The 22,660-nt window shown below is 31.6% G+C and overlaps 1 protein-coding gene across 1 annotated transcript in view; it reads right to left on the bottom strand.

Annotated features, from left to right (window-relative positions):
• The window catches only part of LOC143052947 (uncharacterized), a 605,057-nt gene that overhangs the window by 279,849 nt on the left and 302,548 nt on the right, over window positions 1-22,660 (bottom strand). The window contains exon 11 of the mRNA XM_076226129.1: window positions 9,186-9,284. Within this exon, the coding sequence (XP_076082244.1) occupies window positions 9,186-9,284 (99 nt within the window). The remainder of the gene's footprint in view (window positions 1-9,185; window positions 9,285-22,660) is intronic.

Here is a 22,660-nt window from a genome sequence, read left to right as displayed (position 1 = left end):
ACACGTTCAATTTAACTATCAAACAGTATATGCACATCACTAAACTTTCATAGGTTTGTTTTATCGAAAAACAGTCGTTTGAAATCTTTACGATTATTTCGAAGTTTTGGTAAGAGCTAAAAATTTTCCTTGGATAAGCCTGAGGCCGCTTACGTATTTTTCCGTTTCATTGCAAATTAGGTGATGAAAGATGAAAATACGGGCCGCGGAAGTGAAACTTGAAAATAAATAAATGTAAATTGAAATGACACACGTAATAGTAACGTTTATTCATATAGATGAGATGATAACTATTGATATTTTGTTGAAGAAAAGCCCACTGATAGAAAATCTCGATAGGTATTCCGGCGGTGTGACGATTCAACAAGTCGAAAAATAGGACGTTCCAAGGGGAATAACTCGATCCTAAAACAACAACAATACGACGTTTATCATAAATGAATGATTGAACACATGCTTTCCTCTTATTATTGATTTGTAGGCAGTATTACTAAAATAAATATATATTGAATTAATTATGAACTTCATCTTCCTTTAAAAAAAAGTGTTTATTTTTTCAATAGAAAATAATCAATTCATGAGCAGAACTCTTGTTTATTACCACTTCATTGGTAATTCAAAACCCTTTTTCAACCATTTAAAGGGGGAAAATGCATTTGAAAAATGCAATTTTATTTTTAATTATTGGTTTTACAGCTGAATTAAAACTTGGAGACAAATTTAAAAAACGAAAAACAATACATTTCAATAAATTCATTTGTTATCATACCTGCCAACTGTCACTATTTGCGGGGGATTTCCCCCATGAAGGCTCCAAAATTGAAATTTTGAAAGCGCAATTTTGTCAACAATTTAAACAAAACAAATAATTTTAGCAATGACTATCTATAGGCTTATGAAAGTATGAAGAAGCCAAACAAAACACATTAAAATGTAAGTGTAGGCCCCCTAAAAGGTTTGTTAGGACTATGACAGTCATCTTGCACGCAAAACCCCAATGGGCATTTTGAAAAGTTGGTAGGTTTGTGTTATTTGCAAATTAATCTAAATGAATTTTAAAAGTACTAAAAATAGGAAATAAATTTAGCCAATGTCAATTTGGCCATAATAATATGAAGTGTAAATCTATATATTTCTGGATGCAAACTTTTAACCAAATAATTTATCATTTATTTCTGAACCTGTTAACAGAAATTAGTAATTTTTGATCACTAAGTCTCTTATTTTATAGTTTAAAACAATTATATAAAGTATGTTCCCTATTGGAATTTTAAAAACAAAAGTTTAAAACAAGACGAATAATAAAAAAAAAAAAACAATCTTTTAGTTCCTTAATGTAAAAAAACTACTACATGTATTCACATGTTTTAAAATTGAGAATGGAAATGCAATGGTGAGTGTGTCAGAGACAACAACCCGTACACAGAGCAAATAACAGCCGAAGGCCACCAATGGGTCTTCAACACAGCAAGAAATTCTCGCACCAAGAGGTGTGCTACAGCTGGCCCCAACAAAAATATATATACATGTACTAGTTATTTGAAAATGGAGTATACTCATACTTAACTTCTTAACTTAAGTTTCTTAAAAGTGTAAAAACAAATCTTATCAAAAAATCCTTTTTAGACCCAAATAAATTCATTAAAAAGGATTTCAAGATTTTGATTGGAATAAAAAATACATTTTTTAATGATTTAAATAATTGTGAACACATATGTAGTAAATCTTATTGATCTCATTTTTTCTGTGAAGAAATTATTGTTGTGTTAAGCACACAGGCACTTGTCTTAGAAAAAAAAATCCTACATACCTTTAATATAACAAAGTTCTACTCCTGGCTTTTACATTACAACATAGAAACCAGCAAAACCAGATCTTGTTCTTGCTATTTTTGTTCTTTTCTAATTGGATTGTATAAGTTATTTTAACTGATTGCATGATTGTGTCTTTTTTTAAATTATACTTTTCAATCTTTTTCAAAAGAAGTAAACTTTGCAATTGCATCAAATTTTTAAAAGAAAGCATTTAATATCATATGAATATAACAAACTGTAAAGCTACATAAAATAAAAAAAAAAATAATAAAATAAATATTAGTATCACCATTGTTAAATCAGCTTAACATAACCAACCTCTAAAAGAGGAAAACTTAAAAATGCTTGCTAATTTGAAATTTTATAATTATAAGTTTTATAATTGACCATGAAATTTTATGTGATCTGTCTTATGCAACTATAAAACAAAAGATAATGTTGTAAACTAAAATGTAAAAATGTAAATAAAGGAAATGAAGCCATAATAACAATTAAATTAAATAAATGAAATTATAAATGAGTAATAACAAAAATAAAAAAAAAACAACAGAAATGAATTAATTAGTAAAATAAAATGCTTTGCTAAGCCCAGCTGGATATAATGGCAGATGTCCAACCTGAAAAGTTAGGGCCAAAATGTACACAATATGCACACGTAAAATTTGTTATATGACATGTATGATTTGAATTTATATACAGAATATTGTACATTGTATACATTTATCATACATCTTCAATATTTATATGAACCTGAGTAAATACATACCAATAGAGGTATTTGTTAAATGGGAGAAACAACATTATAAAGTATGCATATATATATATATATATAGTTTTAATTATAAGAATGGTTAACAAGTGTGGATGCGGACCAGCATGGAAAGTATCTAGCATTCTGAGAGTATTGCCATCCTCTACCAGTTGAAAATATTTAATACACAAACCAGATTTGAACTTGATATGTAAATTGTCATGTTAAAACTATAGATACCAAATATCATAGCAGTATAATGGTAGTCTGGCACGACTTAAAAGAAAAGTGCTGAAGATTAATTGTGTGATTTTTCTAGGACTTAGGATCATATAACTATGCAAAATATTATCAAATCAGAACAATATTCAAACTTGATCTGAAAGTTGTAAAGGTTAAACTATATATGCACTAAACAGATAACTTATGTGATTTTCATGAGTCCAAGGGCCATAATTCTACAAAAACTCATTGGACCAGAACAAAATTAGACCTTGATCTGTAACTTGTCATGGTTATACTATAATAATAAATATAGCAAATATCAAACCATTATTTGATTGACTGAAAGACTAATGGAAAGGGCGCAAACCTAAAGTCCCCTTCAACTGTGTTGAAAGGGGACTATAAACATCAATTTAGAATCTACATGAGCATTGTAACATCATGAACATTGAAACTTTACATGAACTATAACATACCAGCTTTAAATGCTGCATATAATTATCTGAGCTCATTATTTAATAGACTGAAAGATAACAAGAAAAATTAATTGTCATGTCAATAAATTTCTTTAGATGTTTAGAAGAGCCCGAAAATGAGTATCATGGATGCCTATGCAAATTTTATACAATAACATGTACAACTATATCCATTTGGCTGTGAGGATGAAAATATGTTGGTCAACACTAAATGTAGAAAAGTCTAAGGAAGTAACCTTAATTGGAGAAAAAGTGAGTTATATCGCCAGTCCTTTAGATACAAATATACATGTGCATGATTCATTTTTCTTGAAATTATCAAAAAGGAAACCAAAAAAGTCTATAAAACGACATAAGATTCTGAGAAATATGGGTAATAGGCATTAAGTGCCCTTCCTAGCAATTTTAATTAAACAAGATGCAGATTATAAGGATTATGAACAGAGGGAGAAGTGGGACATATAAAAATATATACTATTATCATCAAATTAGCTTGAGAAAAGGCGGTGTAGACGGGGCTGGTCCCTGTCAATCTCAACCTTTAAAATTCATACTTGTTGTAGGATTTCTTGCTGTGTTGAAGAAACATTGATGGCCTAGCTTAATTCTTTGGCGGATCCAGAAATTTTCACAAGTGGGGGCCCACTGACTGACCTAAGAGGGGGTCTGCTCCAGTCACACTTCAGTGATCCCCTATATAAGCAACCAAATGTTTTCCCAAAAAGGGGGCCCAGGCCCCTCCCCCCTAAATCCGCCTCTGTAATTGGGTTGTTTATGCATTTTGGATTTGATTGGTTCGTCGTCTCAAACACATTCCCTCCCCATTTCCATTTTTTATTCTATTTGTATGCTATTTCATATATGGACATATGATCAGAATGCTGAGGATGATAACAAATTTCAGTATTTGAGGTGTTGGAGGGCTACATTTTAATAAAATATTCATGGTCTGAAATTATGTTGCCCCCACCCCATTTTTTTTTCTTTTTGACTTTAAATTTATAAATTAGTGTTTTGTAAGTTTATAACGAGTCAGAAATACGTTTTGCAGATGAACACGTGGACATTATTGTTGGTAAACAATCTTTTTCAACTGTGAACTCTGAAAATCAGACTAAGTCAGTGGGGCAGAAAAAGGAAAAAAAAAGAGTAAAAATTAGCTTGAAAGGTTAAAAATTGGAGAAAATATGAAGATAACATAATTTTTCAATAATATAATCAGTATTACCTTTCATTTGTTCAAAATATGGACGTATTTCAATAATAAGAGGAGGATTTTGTTTCCCGCTACCTACATTTATGCTTTGAGTTTGACAGGCCGCATAAGTATTTTAAATCGACTGGTAACGTCATATGACCCTACTGTAGCTCTTCTCCATGCCTCAATGTATCAAAATATACCAGTCATATTTATTTTCACTAGGTAAACCGGCGGTGTGACGATTCGTTATGAGCAGAAAAATTGAACAGGGCAGTCGATGTGAAAAAAATGTCCGTTTCACAAAATGGAAAGAATCGCTTGAATTTATTTAAATGGCATATGTCATCTCGCTTTTTTTATAAATTTAATTTTCTTTAATACTTTAGATGAAATAATTTAAAGATCGGTCTATAATTCCGTTGATTTTAAATGAAATTTGCGATTTTTCGAAGCGTCGTTCACGGCCAATTTTCTTTTAATCGCGGAGCGACATCTGTTGACAGCTTTTCCTTAAATTATCTCCACTTGATTTTCTTGCCACATAGTTTTAACGGACAAATCAGATGTTTGCGTTCCGGCTGTTAATGTAATGGTTACCGACAAAAAAATCTCCAAACTAATGTATCAATCAAATCAAATTAATATACAATATAAAAGAAATTGTTGTCTTATCAATAGTATATAACTTAAGATAGATACACAACCTGGTTTCATGGTTTTCTTATAAACACGTTTGATCAGACGCTGATATATAAACCAGAAAAACAAAATACAACAAGTATAAATTGATCAAGACCCGTCTTGTAAACTGTCATAACTTGCATTAATTGTTTTTCAATCATTTATGACGTCGATGCTTTACTTTAGATCTGTATATTTTATTTTGTCTGTTTTAGGAGATAACACAACATATTGTTCTTAACTTGTTATGCAGAGAAGTTCAACAGATTTTAATAAAGTTATTATTTTTTTTTAGAAAACAAACCTGGACCTTTAGTATGTTTGTTATGTGTATTATGTATAATTTGATAAGGCAAGTACAATGGAACTATAGGAGACATATCCATACAAATAATTTCGGTTCTTTATAATGTTTAATATTTGATAACATTTGATAATAGAAGTAAACATAAGATTTGCAAAGACAAATCTGTTGAATGTAAGTACACCTTGATTAAGTTTTTACTTTCTTTCAAACAATATTTACAATAGATCTATCTTACTTAAAGAGGCACTACCTGTCAAATTCATGTTTACCAATTTGACTCAAATTTTCATATTTTATTTATAACAATGTTAAACATTTTTCCAAACTATCAAAAGCATAAAGTAAACAATTTACAGGCAATGGTCTCAATAAGATTCAGCTTCATTTCGTGTGAATTTTAGCAATGACGCCATCTAATTAAATTTCGAGTTGAACTTCTATGACCATATTAGCGATATAAACATAAACATAGATATAAATAGATTAATCAACTCGTGCAGTTTTTATGTCTACTTAATATTGTATCATAGATTAAAATTTATGTTTATCGCCATTTTTTCCTGAATAAGACTGATTGTTTGTGGATCGAATCAATCAATCAAAGTATTTACTTTTGTTTCATTTTCAATGTTGACATTCTTCTCCTGTTAATAACCATACACGGACAATGCACGCTTTACTCTATCTATTTCTACGGGGTTACCTTGGAGTTCACATGAATACAGGTTTAATGAAGTCGAGTAAATCACTTGCATGTGAATAATTCATAATCAACTTGTATTAACTTAATTTGACATTATTAAACTATTTTAGCTGCTAAAAGTGAATGATTATTTCACTATTTCACTTTCATTAATCACCGTTTATTATCGCACAGCGGGTATAGGTACTAACCAAGCGGGCGTGAGCGATTTTGACCTTACATGGTAATCTTTGTTGAGTTTACATAATACTAATGTGCCCTTCAATCTAAACGGTATTGTTGTTTTAAGAAATGATTTCGGTCGTAGGTTGATAATAAGAGATGTCTCATTTTTTTACAAAAACAAGAACGATTACTAAAAACATGTGCAAATACTTGTCAACGAAGATGGCGCTCGTCTCATCCAATATCGTTTTATATTTATTGCAACTCCTGTTAGAAGGCCCCTGTGTGTGTGTAATAATTATATAGCAGTTTCAATAATTGGTATTGAAGTCTTAAATACATATGTTATTTTTCGATATTTTATTTGAAAAGAAGCCTTGTGTACGGTGTTAAGCTGCCTACATAAATCCTTATCTACGGTGCATAGTTAAGTTGTTGTACACAAGTTGTTTTATGAATAGGAAAAAATGATGCCAAAATTATTTTGGAGCAGGAATTTCAAATGTTGAGAAATGTACATTGAATATTGATCAAGCAAAACAAAGATTTTCGTTACCGTGTAAGGTCAACATCGATCATGCTCGATTGGTTAGTACCTATATTCGTTGTACTGATGATACACGGTGTTAATTATTGAACAACAAACTTCATACTTTAGATTTTTTATATATCTCGTAGGTAGTGCCCCTTTAAATGCCTTATGATTTAACATGAATGTGTTATCCTCAACTTCTTCTCAACAAATGAAATCAGATTTTAAGAAAAAAATATCAGTGAACAAAGTAATATCTAATTCTATGGAACAAATATTGGTTGATTTTGAAAACTTATTTTTGTTTAAAAAAAAAAGTATGAAACACAACTTCTTATCCACAAATGCAGTCAAACACATGTCAAATGTTTACTTATCAACAAATACAGTCAAACACATGTCAAATGTTTACTTATCAACAAATGCAGTCAAACACATGTCAAATGTTTACGAAAAATCAGAAAAAACATATCAGAAAACAAAATTCAACATCTGTCATTTGATTCAGATCTATTGGTTGTAAGAAATATAGGAAGTATTACAATCAAGAAATTCCATTCGATTAAACGACTAAAATAAGATCTTACTTTAAACATTGTGTATACTTATTTGTTATAATTAAAGGATGATTTACATTTGATTACTAATATCTGCCTTACGGCTCGCGAAATTAAACATCCTATTTACCGGTATTTTTCGCAAATAACCCTCCTTAACATGATATATCTGTTCAAAACTTTCACGATATTCTACACAAAACTCAGGCATACCTAAAAATAACTATTTACGGTTCTAGAAAATACTAAAATAACTAAACAAAAGATGTTGGTCAGTTGTCATTATCGTAAGCTTTTAATATGTATTGAAGTTTTCACTTCCGGTTCGTTTTGTATTAACTGATTGAATCTTATTATATTTCAAAATTGAGATACAGTATAATTCTTTTGAATAACATTTATCGTTTTTTTTCCATTTATTCCTGTCACTTGTCCAGTCTTTAGCGTTACCAATTTAGATAATACTTTCTTACCCTTCCGGAGCACCTGAGATCACTTTGTTAGAGAGATTTTGATTATTTGACAGAAAAATAACACTTAAGAATTTAAAAACTAACGCGTTTGTTTTTCATACCGTATCAATAACGAATTGAAGGGTTAGTTCTTACAACTGACGAATTGAAAATGATAACCAATACGTTGAAAGTGAAAAACAAGGCATTTGTAGTAAAACGCAAGACGTTGAAAGTGTAAACAAACTCGTGGATAGAAATAACCAACGCTTTGGAACTGTCATAAGGTATGGCTTATCCTGCCAATGACAAAAATGCCTACTGATATACTTGTTATCAGGCAAAATTTGTTCACATAATTAAACCTGAATCTCACATGAAATTCACGTGAGATTCACCTCAAACGACCTTATACATGAAACTCACGTTAAAATGTTCATGTGAATTTCTTGTTAATTGAGATTCTTATGAATCTCACGGGAAATTTTTTATACGAATTTCACAAATGTATTTTTCATTAAATTTGACGATATCAATTTTTGTTAACTTAAAATATTTTAAACTCCATGGAAATTTTACATGAAAAAATAGAATGTGATTAACACGTAAAATTTACGTGAGTTGGAGATGAGATTTTCGAGAAATTGATGTTGGTGAACTTTGCAAGTGTCGTACCTACTTATCACAAATAAAGGTTTAACTAATAGTGTGTAACAACCACAACTTTTCTTGAACAACAGATACGGAAAAAATCAGAAAAATAGTGTTCTTCCAATGTGTAACAAACATCACATATTGTGTCATCAACTTGACAATATTGTGTAGCAAACATAATTGCAATACATATCATTAAAATTAGTGGTAAAAACTGATTAAGATAACCGTTTACTCTTTACACTACAAATAAACAACATGTTTTTAGAAGATTTTATATAATTGTACATTGGTTTAAAGATGATTTACATTTGATTACTTCTATCTGGCTAAGAAATTAACACATACATGTTCTCAACCCTCTCGTATTAATAATTAAAGGATGATTTACATTTGATTACTTCTATCTGGCTAAGAAATTAACACATACCTGTTCTCAACCCTCTTGTGTTAATCAGTCAATTTAGATTTTAATAAAATAATGTTTCTGCCAGTACACAAACTTGGTCATTCATGTTTGTTTCTGATACAATTTGACGAGACAAGTAAACATGACATTTTATATTTACTAAGACGTACGTGTTGTCGACTTTACCTGTATTATTAATAAAACAATTGTTTTGATTCAATATAACGAGAAGTAGGATAAGATGATATATTTGGTTACCTTGGTTTTAGCCTCTCTATTACATTGAGCTGTCACCAAGTATTTTACAATCTCTATGTATCCTCCCTGAACAGCAAACAATAACGGTGTAAAATCATCCTGTAAGACCAACATACATATAATTGATTAAAAATGTATTCATATACTGCCAATTTTATTTTATAAATACAAACAATGTTTGTAATAACACACACGTCAGTTGTAACTACAAAGTATAGACATTTGTAAAGAATAATGTGTATACCATTGATGTATCTTGATTCCTGTCGAGGAGACAAATCCTAATACAACTATAATCTGACAAGTATTTTTTAAATGTATCTCCAAAATGCAACCAAAAATGTGTTTTCACCAACAACTTATCAACTAATCATATTAGATGTTTACACAGGGATAATATCAGTACACAAAGTAATACGTGGATGAGTGGCCGATCGTATCATAGGCGTCCGGATGAACTTGACTCCAATCTAAGTATTGTCAGTTTTTCTATCGAAGATATTTCCGACACCAAATACCCCATAAGCGTAATAACAACAACAATCAAATCAAATCAAATCGTGTCAATTGCAGTATGTACATACCTTATGAAATTTTCAACGAGTTGGATTTCACTTTCAACGAGTTTGTTCAAAAAACTAACGCATGGTGCATTGATTTGTCATTCATCAGCATGATAAACCAACCCGTTGTTTTTAAATTCTACACCGTTAGTTTTATTCCATATCGTAGGGTTTGCGCTTTGGTCAGCCGATCAAAAGGTGTCTTACAAAACACTGTTTAAAAATGAGTTACACTATTGACTGTACCGGTGACAGGACAAATACAGAACCGAAAGGAAAATGCTCATATTTTTTTTTTATATCTCAAATGATTTATCTCAAATTTGATATTTGATAAAATTCCGCCTACAATACACAGACAAAAGAAAGCACAATAATGTTGTTTAAAACAATTCGAAAACGTCATCTTACCATGAGTTGGCCAACATCATCAATGACCGGACTAAATAGAAAATGTTTCTTACGTCTCTATTTCTAAAAGGATTCATCTCAAATTTGAAAGATAATAAGATTTCATGATTTATTACCTAAAAAAGAATTAAAGTAAATGAATAAAGCATTTGAAGTTAGTGAAAACGTGACCAAACCAAGGCTGACAATGACCTGACCGATTTAAAAATGTGATGTCCTTGTTATTTTATTTTTAAAAAGTAAATTGTTGAATTTTGGCTATTTTCTCAAAAGATACTTTTTTTTTTATCTAACCGACGTTGACTGTGACCTGACTGACCAGGAACATGCATATTTACCTATCTATATAACATGAGAATTTGCCTAAAATTCCCAGACACTTTAAGAATGAGACATTGTTCCAATTGTTGAACTTTTACAGACTATTCTGGTGATATATTTTTATTGCAACTAGACTACTAATAAAACATAACGAGGTATACAATCCAACATTGAGATTTTGTATTCACAAAGGAAATCGAGAGTTAATGTTGTAATAGGGTTGATAACAAAAAAAACAAGGGTACACTATCAGCCATTGAGATCTTGTATTCACAGAGAAAATCGAAAGTTAGCGTTGTAATAGGGATGATAATGAAATAACAAGGGTGCACAATCAGTCATTAATATATTGAATTTACAGAGGAAATCCAAAGTTAGTGTTGTAAAAGAGATAATAATGAAATAACAAGGGTACACAGTTTAGCATTGACATTTTGTACTCAGAAACATAATTCAAACTTTAGTTTGAAAGATCGCAAGAGAAAACTACGTCAATGTTTGAAAACAATTTCAAAACAAAATTCATAGAAATTATTTTATCTATAGGTTTAGCTTGAATGTAATGCATGTAAACGATTATCTAAGATTTTAACAAGCGATCAATTTATTGACTTTCGGTAAAAGTTAAATCTTACAAAGATATCCTGCACAGGTCTCGGGCATACCTCAATTATTCAGCTCATATATTTTTTATGTTTATGAAAGTATTCAAAGTTACCTCATTTGAAAAGAAGTTCTGCATAACACTCAGGTAAAGTCAGCAACTATTTAAAACTACCACGATATCCTACACAAGGCTCGGACATACCGCAGGAATAGTCCACAAACATAGTTATTTACTTTTATGTCAATATTTAAAACTACTACGATATCTTACACAAGGCTCGGACATACCTGAGGTATAGTCCGCAATCATAGTTATTTACTTTTATGTTAATATTTAAAACTACCACGATATCCTACTCAAGGCTGGGACATACACCAGGTATAGTCCGCAAACATAGTTATTTACTGTTATGTTAATATTCAAAACTACCACGATATCCTAAACAAGGCTCGGACATACACCAGGTAAAGTCCGCAAACATAGTTATGTACTTTTATGTCAATATATAAAACTACCACGATATCCTACACAAGGCTCGGACATATATCAGGTATAGTCCGCAAACATAGTTACTTACTCTAAGGTAAATATTAAACACTACTACGATATTTTACACAAGGTTCGGACATACCTCAGGTATAGTCCACTAACATAGTTATTTACTTTTATTTTAATTTTAACAATTGCACTTTATGTAAGAATCCTGGATTTGATTGGTTGATAGTCATTGTATTTTTCACCAATTTACTGTTATCAAATGAATATCGTTTATTTTTTTACCCCGCCGGGGTATATGCAAAAAGAATATGCCTTTTTAACCCTCTCTGCCAGGGTATTTGCCCAAAAATACTCTATCAGACTGGACGCTTGTAACGTCACGATCATCAATGCGTGTTTGAACGTTAACATTCGGTGTAATTAAACAGATATAGCATGTTCTTCGGAGTTATTTGCGAAAAATTTCAGTGTTCAGAATGAGTTTCCCTCGCCTTACTGCTCGCGAAATTTAACATTCTCTTTACTGGTCTTTTTCGCTAATACCCCTCTTTAACATATGACTTCAAAACTTTTCCGATATCCTACACAAAACTCGGGCATACCTCAAGTATAGTCTGCACAAATAATTATTTACTGTTTTAGAAAATAATTAAAAAAACTAAACTAAAGATGTAGGTCAGTTGTCATTTTTGTACGCTTTGAATATGTATTGAAGTTTTCGCTTCCGGTTACTTTTATGTAATAACTGATTGAATCTCATTTTATTTCAAATTTGAGATACAGTATAATTCATTTGAATAGCATTTATTGTTTTTTTTTCCATTTATTCAAAACTTACGATGTGGAACGAAAAATTACACTTTAGAATTTGAAAACCAACGCGTTTTTTTTTATACCGTATGAATAACGAATCGAAGGGTAAGTTCTTACAACCAACGAATTAAAAATGATAACCAATACGTTGAAAGTGAAAACCAAGGCATTTGTAGTAAAATGCAAGACGTTGAAAGTGAAAACAAACGCGTTGATAGAAATAATCAACGCTTTGGAACTGTAATATGGTATGGCGTATACTGCCAATGACAACAGTGCCTACGGATATACATGTCAACAGGCAAAATTTGTTCACATAATGCTACCTGAATCTCACATGATATTCACGTTAACATTTCCTGTGAGATTCACCTCAAACGACCTTATACATGAAACGCACGTAAAAATATTTATGTGAATTTCTGGCTTATTGAAAATTTTCATACGAATTTCACAAATGTATTTTTCATTTAATTTAACCATATACATTTTTTTTTAAATTAAGATATTTTAAAACTCCATGTGAATTTTACATGAAAGAATAGAATATGATTAACACGTAAAATTTACGTGAGTTTTTAAATGAGATTCACATGAATTTCACGTATGAACTTGTTTGAGATAAGGTTTACGAGAATTTCACGTTAGATTCACATGAAAGAGTACAATCACAAAAATACTGAACTTAGACTAAAATCAATTCGGAAAGTCCATAATCACATGGCAAAATCAAATAACAAAACGCATCAAAAACGAATGGAAAAGAAGACATAGAAAATGGTGGATTAAACCTGGTTTCATAGCGCTAACCCTCTCACTTTGAAGACAGTCTCATCAAATCTCATTATATTTTCATTGATGCGTTAACTAAACAGACACAATAAATAAAATTGTCAAAATTTGGGTACATCAGTAATCATTTTCCATTTGGTCCGGTCATTGATGATGTCGGTCAAGTCATGGTCAGATGACGTTTTCGAATTGTTTTAAAACACATTGTTTTGCTTTCTTTTGTGTGTGTATTTTAGGCGGAGTTTGCTTGTATATCAAATTTGAGTTAAATCAAATTTGAGATATAAAAAAAATATGAGCATTTTCCATTCGGTTCTGTATTTGTCCTGTCATCGGTCCAGTCAATAGTGTAACTCATTTTTAAACAATGTTTTGTAAGACACCTTTTGATCGGCTGACTACAGCGCAAACCCTACGGTATGGAATAAAACTAACGGTGTAGAATTTAAAAGCAACGGGTTGGTTTTTCATGCTGATGAATGACAAATCAATGCGTTAGTTTTTCCTGTTGATGAATGACAAATCAATGCATTAGTTTTTCATGCTGATGAATGACAAATCAATGCGTTAGTTTTTAGAACCAACACGTTGAAAGTGAAAAACAACGAGTTGAAAGTGAAAACCAACGCGTTGAAAATTTCATAAGGTATGTTCAGACTGCAATTTACAGGATTTGCTTCCAATTCATAGAAAAATTAAGAATGAAACAGTGTTCCAATTGTTCAACTTTCACAGACTATTCTTGTTATATCTTTGTATTGCAACTAGATTACTGATAAAAAAAAATAACAAGGGTATACATTAAGATTGTGTCGTCACAGAGGAAATCGAAAGTTAGTGTTGTAATAGGGGTGATAAAAAATAACAAGGATATACAATTACTCATTAAGATTTTGTATTCACAAAGGAAACCGAAAGTTAGTGTTGTTATAAGGGTGATAATAAAACAGCAATGGTACACAATCAGTCATTGAGATATTGTATTCACAGAGGAAATCGAAAGTTAGTGTTGGTATAGGGGTGATGATAAAAAAAGAATGGTACACAATCAGTCATTGATACCTTGTATTCACAGAGGAAATCGAAAATAATTGTTATAGTCGACTTGATAATAAAACAAGAAGGGTACACAATCAGTCATTGAGATCTTGAATTCACAGAGGAGATTGAATTTTAGTATTGTTATAGAGATGATAATAAAATAACAAGGGAACACAACCAGTCATTGAGGTCCTTTAATCCCTAGTGAAAATCGAAAGTTAGTGTTGTAATATGGATGATAATAAAATAGCAAGGGTACACAAATATTAACTAATTAGTAAAAAGCAAATATGTCTGTAATACTTTCGTACATATTCATATATGCAATTTATTATTATCATAGCTGCTTTAATACAGATATTAATTTAAAAATTATTCTAGTGTTTTCCGCTAATTGTTAAGATACGTATTAATTTGGACACTTAAAGAGAGGGGACGACCATTTGATATTGTGTTGGTGGGTGAAGGACGAGCAGTAAGACTGATATATTTTTTTTTCTCTGTTACCACAAATGTTTTTTTATTACTTTCTTTTTTTTTACATTAGTTTCAAGCATTTTTTGATGCAAAAAAAAAAAGTTCAGTCCGTCTTTTGCAGAGTTCTTTTTTCTAGCTCCTATCAAGCCAGGTTTTTTTCATTTTCATAATCCTCCTATACCCCCACAGAAAATCCAACAATCGTCTTCTTATATTAAGTAAATATTATGAAAACAAAGCGTCATCAAGGATATACTTTAAATATGAATATGTTACGTCATATCCGAAACAGTTTGGCGGGAAGATGATCGATTAGGCAAAAAAAGAATATCCAAAATGGTAAATATACCATGGTATTTGAGGCAAATTTACCGCCAGTCCTTGGTGAAAAACATGCAAATTCGTTTGAAATGAGAAAAAATGTTAGAATATGCGACAAATATACTGGCTACCAACAGATCAAAGTTGATCATTCTAATATAAGGTGAAATTAAGCACTAAATTTACTTTTATATATGTACACAATTTTCAAATCGTAAAATCGAAAAAAATTGTGGTATTTAATTCAACATATCTATTTCCGATATAATACCGGCGTCACACATACTCGTACAGCACCTACAAACGACGGGCGTGGTTACACACCACGTACGCTGCCAGTAATTTTGAATGCATCCAACTTGTCAATTATATCTGTATCGTGTGCACTTACACTAGTGCTTACGATAAGCGTACATGCGCGTTTATCTGGCGTTTAAGTAACGTATGTTGCCGTATTACTGACGTTTGTATAACGCATTTGAAAGTCACGCTGCGAAGGAAAATCGTCCCTTGAACTTATTTTAGACGCGTCCCTGTCGTACTAAGGACGATTCTCCGTGCATTCAGCGTTTCTAGAGCATGTAATGCCAAATGTTTTTATGTTGTTCTGATACATCACTATCCCAGGTTAGCGGGAGGGTTTAGACAATAACAATCAAACCCAAGGAGTAAACAGAGACTCACCAAACCAAAGGACTTCTACATCAACAATTATAAATAATAATTTACAAACTCCACTAAAAACCGGGAATGAAATTAGGTGCTCCAGAAGAGTAAGCATTTCCTGCACCGTATACGGCACCCGTCATATTATTTCTTTGTTCAGTTTGGTAATGGTGGAAGGTTAATATGACTGAGGAAGAATATCAGATATGATTTCTGACACACTTTTGTCATAATGGCCAATCAGCTCATGATGGCAACCTTTCTTGAGTGATGACCTTAATTTGATTGATTCATAACCCTGTCTTAGGAACTTTTGAAAAAGCAGTATTCTTTGTTCAATAAAACCAACGTACTTTGAGCTAGCTCTAGCGTAACGTATCAATTGAGACACAAATACTCCATATGCTGGTGCCGTTGGGATGTTGCTACACATTAATGGAAAGTTAACTGTGGAAACTCCACACCAAAATTTACGACAAGAGAGACGATTTTTCGTTTCCTATTTTTAATTTTCCATTCTTACACAAGGCTCGGACATACCGCAGGTATATTCCGCAAACATAGTTATTTACTTTTATGCACATATTTTAAACTACCACGTTATCCTACACAAGGCTCGGGCATACACCAAGTATAGTCTGGAAACATAGTTATTTACTTTTAAGTAATTCTTTTAAAATTGCACGATATCCTACACAAGGCTCGGGCATACACCTGGTATAGGCCGCAAACTTAGTTATGTACTTTTATGTAAATATTTAAAACTACCACGATATCCTCCACAAGGCTCGGACATACACGAGTTAAAGTCCGCAAACAAAGTTATTTACTTAAATGTCAATATTTAAAACTACCACAATATCCTACACAAGGCTCGAACTAGTCTGCAAACTTAGTTATCGGACCACAGATGAATTATCACATTGTGACTGTAGGGGGTTAGTAGGTTTCGTAGGGGGTTCATGACGCGTTAATGGCGACGTCATCTATTAATGTTGTTGTGTTTCATTGTTTATTTTTCAACAAAACTCCGCAGAAAAAGACCAGCGTCCGATAAATTCGTTATACTGTTAACTACTGACCCCCTACGGATCCATAGAGGGTGAATAAAATTCATAGGGGACTCGGCCTCCGGCCTCACCCCCTATGGATTTTACTAACCCTCTATGGATCCGTACGGGGCCAGTAGCGAACCATATCACTTATATTATTTACTTTGATGTAAAAATGTTAAACTATTACGATATAGTTATTTACTGTTATGTTTATATTTTAAACTATTACGATATCCTACACAAGGCTATGGCATACCTCAGGTATAGTCCACAAATATAGTTATTTACTGTTATGTTTATATTTTAATCTTCTACGGTATCCTACACAAGGCCATGGCATACCTCAGGTATAGTCCACACATATAGTTATTTACTGTTATGTTTATATTTTAATCTACTACGATATCCTACACACGGCTATGGCATACCTCAGGTATAGTCCACAAATAAAGTTATTTACTTTTAAGTTTATATTTTAAACTATTACGGTATCTTACACAAGGCTATGGCATACTTCAGGTATAGTCCACAAATATAGTTATTTACTGTTATGTTTATATTTTAAACTATTACGATATCCTACACAAGGCTATCGCATACCTCAGGTATAGTCCACAAATATAGTTATTTACTGTTATGTTTATATTTTTATCTTCTACGGTATCCTACACAAGGCTATGGCATACTTCAGGTATAGTCCACAAATATAGTTATTTACTGTTATGTTTATATTTTAAACTATTACGATATCCAACACAAGGCTATGGCATACCTCAGGTATAGTCCACAAATATAGTTATTTACTGTTATGTTTATATTTTAATTTACTACGATATCCTACACAAAGCTATGGTATACCTCAGGTATAGTCCACAAACAAAGTTATTTACATTTATGTAAATATTTAAAACTATTACGATATCCTACACAAGGCTATGGCATACCTCAGGTATAGTCCACAAATATAGTTATTTACTGTTATGTTTATATTTTAATCTTCTACGGTATCCTACACAAGGCTCGGGCATACGCCAGGTATAGTCCGCAAATATAGTTATTTACTGTTATGTTTATATTTTAAGCTATTACGATATCCTACACAAGGCCATGGCATACCTCAGGTATAGTCCACAAATAAAGTTATTTACTGTTATTTTTATATTTTAAACTACCACAATATCCTACACAAGGCTCGGGCATACACCAGGTATAGTCCGCAAAAATAGTTATTTACTTGTATGTACATATTTTAAACTACCAAACTTATAAACAATGTATATAATAGCACATACGTCAGTTGTGACAAAAAAGTAAAGACAATTGTTTAGTATAATTTATATAATATTATTGTATCTTAATTCCTGTCGAGGAGACAAATCCTAATACAAATATAATCTGGCAAGTATGGTGACCTACAGTTGTTTGTGTCGGTGTCCTTTCGGTATCTTGTGGAGAGTTGTCGCATTGACATTCATACCCCACCTTTTTTTTTAATATAATCTGACAAGTATTGATTTTTTAATTGTTTGACAAGTTCAACAAAACATGTGTTTTCATCAACTACTTATCAACAAATCATATCAGATGTTTACAAAAGAATATATCAGTACACAAAGTAATACGTGTATGAGTGGCCGTTCGTATCATTAGCGTGCGGATACACTTGACTCTAATCGTTATTGACAAGTATTGTCAGTTTTCCTACCGAAGATAGGTGGTTGTCTCCAGGCACTTCGGATTCCTCAACCTTTTCGACACGAAATATCCAAAAGGCAGTGCTAAAACAGTGGCGTTAAAACACCAAAAAAATCAAATCAAATCAAATCGTGTCATTTGCAGTATAAACATATCGTATGAACATTTCACCTCGTAGTTTTATATTTTCAACTCGTTTGTTTTCACTTTCAACGAGATGGTTCTAAAAACTAATGCGTCGATTCGTCATTCATCAGTATGAATAACCACCTTGTTGGTTTTAAATTCTACATCATTAGTTTTATTTCATACCGTAGGGTTCGCACTTTGGTCAGCCGATCAATAACTTTCTTACAAAATATTGTTTAAATATTGGTTACACTAATGACTTGACCGATGACAGGTAAAATACAGAAACGAATGAAAAATGCTCATTTTTTCTTTTGTATCTGAAATGATTTATCTCAAATTTGATTTATGATAAAATTCTGCCTATAATATACAGATAAAAGAAAGCAAAACAACGTTTCTTACTTTTTTGGTTTCTAAAAGGATTCATCTCAAATTTGAAAGATAATAAGATTTCATGATTTAATACATATATAAGAATGAAAATAAATGAATGAAGTATTTAAAATTTGCGAAAATGTGAACTAACCGACGTTGAAGACGACCTGACCGATTCAAAGTTGTGATGTCCTAGTTATTTTATTTTTAAAAGGTAAAATGATAATTTTTGCCATTAGTTCAAAAGATAATTTTAAAAAGATTTGATCTAACCGACGTTGACTGTGACCTGACTGTTATCATGACCAGGAACATGAATTTACCTATTTATATAATATAGGATTTGCTACATTTTCATAGAAACATTCAGAATGAAACAGTGTTCCAATTGTTCAACTTTTACAGGCTATTCTAGTTATATCTTGTTATTGCAATTAGATAACTAGCTTCATCAAACAGTCATCAACAATGAACATCATGAAGGGAATACAAAGTAAAAGTAAATTAATAGGTGATCTTTTACCAACAGAAGCGTAACAATATAGAAAGAATTGTAATAGTGGTGATAACATAATAAAAAAGGTACACAATCAATTATTGAGATGTTGTATTCACAGAGGAAATCGACAGTAAGTGTTGTAATAAGGGTGAAAACAAAATAACAAGGGTACACAATCAATCATTGAGATGTTGTATTCACAGAGGAAATCGACAGTAAGTGTTATGATAAGGGTGATAACAAAATAACAAGGGTTCACAATCAATCATTGAGATTTTGTATTCACAGAGGAATTCGACAGTTAATGTTGTAATAAGGGTGATAACAAAATAACAAGGATACACAATCAATCATTGAGATGTTGTATTAAAGAGGAAATCGACAGTTAGTGTTGTAATACGGGTGATAACAAAATAAAAAGGGTAAACAATCAATCATTGAGATGTTGTATTGACAGAGGAAATCGACATTAAGTGTTGTAATAAGGGTGATAACAAAATAACAAGGGTACACAATCAATTATTGAGATGTTGTATTCACAGAGGAGTTCGACAGTTAGTGTTGTAATAAGGGTGATAACAAAATAAAAAGGGTACACAATCAATCATTGAGATGTTGTATTCACAGAGGAAATCAACGGTTAGTGTTGTAATAGTGGTGATAACAAAATAACAAGGGTACACAATCAATCATTGAGATTTTGTATTCACATAGGAAATCGACAGTTAGTGTTGTAATAAGGATGATAACAAAATAACAAGGGTACACAATCAATCATTGAGATTTTGTATTGACAGAGGAAATCGACAGTTAGTGTTGTAATACGGGTGATAACAAAATAACAAGGGTACACAATCAATCATTGAGATTTTGTTTTTACAGAGGAAATCGACAGTAAGTGTTGTAATAAGGGTGATAACAAAATAACAAGGGTTCACAATCAATCATTGAGATTTTGTATTCACAGAGGAAATCGACAGTTAATGTTGTAATAAGGGTGATAACAAAATAACAAGGGTACACAATAAATTATTGAGATGTTGTATTAAAGAGGAAATCGACAGTTAGTGTTGTAATAAGGGTGATAACAAAATAAAAAGGGTACACATTCAATCATTGAGATGTTGTATTCACAGAGGAAATCGACAGTTAGTGTTGTAATAGTGGTGATAACAAAATAACAAGGGTACTTAATCAACCATTGAGATTTTGTATTCACAGAGGAAATCGACAGTTAGTGTTGTAATAAGGGTGATATTAAAATAACAAGTGTACACAATCAATCATTGAGATTTTGTATTCACAGAGGAAATCGACAGTAAGTGTTGTAATAAGGGTGATAACAAAATAACAAGGGTACACAATCAATCATTGAGATTTTGTATTCACAGAGGAAATCGACAGTAAGTGTTGTAATAAGGGTGATAACAAAATAACAAGGGTTCACAATCAATCATTGAGATTTTGTATTCACAGAGGAAATCGAAAGTTAATGTTGTAATAAGGGTGATAACAAAATAACAAGGGTACACAATCAATTATTGAGATGTTGTATTCACAGAGGAAATCGACAGTTAATGTTGTAATAAGGGTGATAACAAAATAACAAGGGTACACAATCAATTATTGAGATGTTGTATTCACAGAGGAAATCGACAGTTAGTGTTGTAATAAGGGTGATAAGAAAATAAAAAGGGTACACAATCAATCATTGAGATGTTGTATTCACAGAGGAAATCAACGGTTAGTGTTGTAATAGTGGTGATAACAAAATAACAAGGGTACACAATCAATCATTGAGATTTTGTATTCACATAGGAAATCGACAGGTAGTGTTGTAATAAGGGTGATAACAAAATAACAAGGGTACACAATCAATTATTGAGATGTTGTATTAAAGAGGAAATCGACAGTTGGTGTTGTAATAAGGGTGATAACAAAATAAAAAGGGTACACATTCAATCATTGAGATGTTGTATTCACAGAGGAAATCGACAGTTAGTGTTGTAATAGTGGTGATAACAAAATAACAAGGGTACACAATCAACCATTGAGATTTTGTATTCACAGAGGAAATCGACAGTTAGTGTTGTAATAAGGGTGATATTAAAATAACAAGGGTACACAATCAATCATTGAGATTTTGTATTCACAGAGGAAATCGACAGTAAGTGTTGTAATAAGGGTGATAACAAAATAACAAGGGTACACAATCAATTATTGAGATGTTGTATTCACAGAGGAAATCGACAGTTAATGTTGTAATAAGGGTAATAACAAAATAACAAGGGTACACAATCAATTATTGAGATGTTGTATTCACAGAGGAAATCGACAGTTAGTGTTGTAATAAGGGTGATAACAAAATAAAAAGGGTACACAATCAATCATTGAGATGTTGTATTCACAGAGGAAATCAACGGTTAGTGTTGTAATAGTGGTGATAACAAAATAACAAGGGTACACAGTCAATCATTGAGATGTTGTATTCACATAGGAAATCGACAGGTAGTGTTGTAATAAGGGTGATAACAAAATAACAAGGGTTCACAATCAATCATTGAGATTTTGTATTCACAGAGGAAATCGAAAGTTAATGTTGTAATAAGGGTGATAACAAAATAACAAGGGTACACAATCAATTATTGAGATGTTGTATTCACAGAGGAAATCGACAGTTTGTGTTGTAATAAGGGTGATAACAAAATAACAAGGGTACACAGTCAATCATTGAGATTTTGTATTCACAGAGGAAATCGACAGTTAGTGTTGTAATAAGGGTGATAACAAAATAAAAAGGGTACACAATCAATCATTGAGATTTTGTATTCACAGAGGAAATCGAGAGTTAGTGTTGTAATAAGGGTGATAACAAAATAACAAGGGTATACAGTCAATCATTGAGATTTTGTATTCACAGAGGAAATCGACAGTTAGTGTTGTAATAAGGGTGATAACAGAATAACAAGGGTACACAATCAATCATTGAGATTTTGTATTCACAGAGGAAATCGAAAGTTAATGTTGTAATAAGGGTGATAACAAAATAACAAGGGTACACAATCAATTATTGAGATGTTGTATTCACAGAGGAAATCGACAGTTAATGTTGTAATAAGGGTGATAAGAAAATAAAAAGGGTACACAATCAATCATTGAAATGTTGTATTCACAGAGGAAATCAACGGTTAGTGTTGTAATAGTGGTGA

This window comes from Mytilus galloprovincialis, chromosome 11 (genome assembly GCF_965363235.1).
Source record: "Mytilus galloprovincialis chromosome 11, xbMytGall1.hap1.1, whole genome shotgun sequence".
NCBI classification, from domain to species: domain Eukaryota; kingdom Metazoa; phylum Mollusca; class Bivalvia; order Mytilida; family Mytilidae; genus Mytilus; species Mytilus galloprovincialis.
Note: the sequence above shows the minus strand (reverse complement) of the source record. Positions and strands in the feature narration are given on the sequence as shown.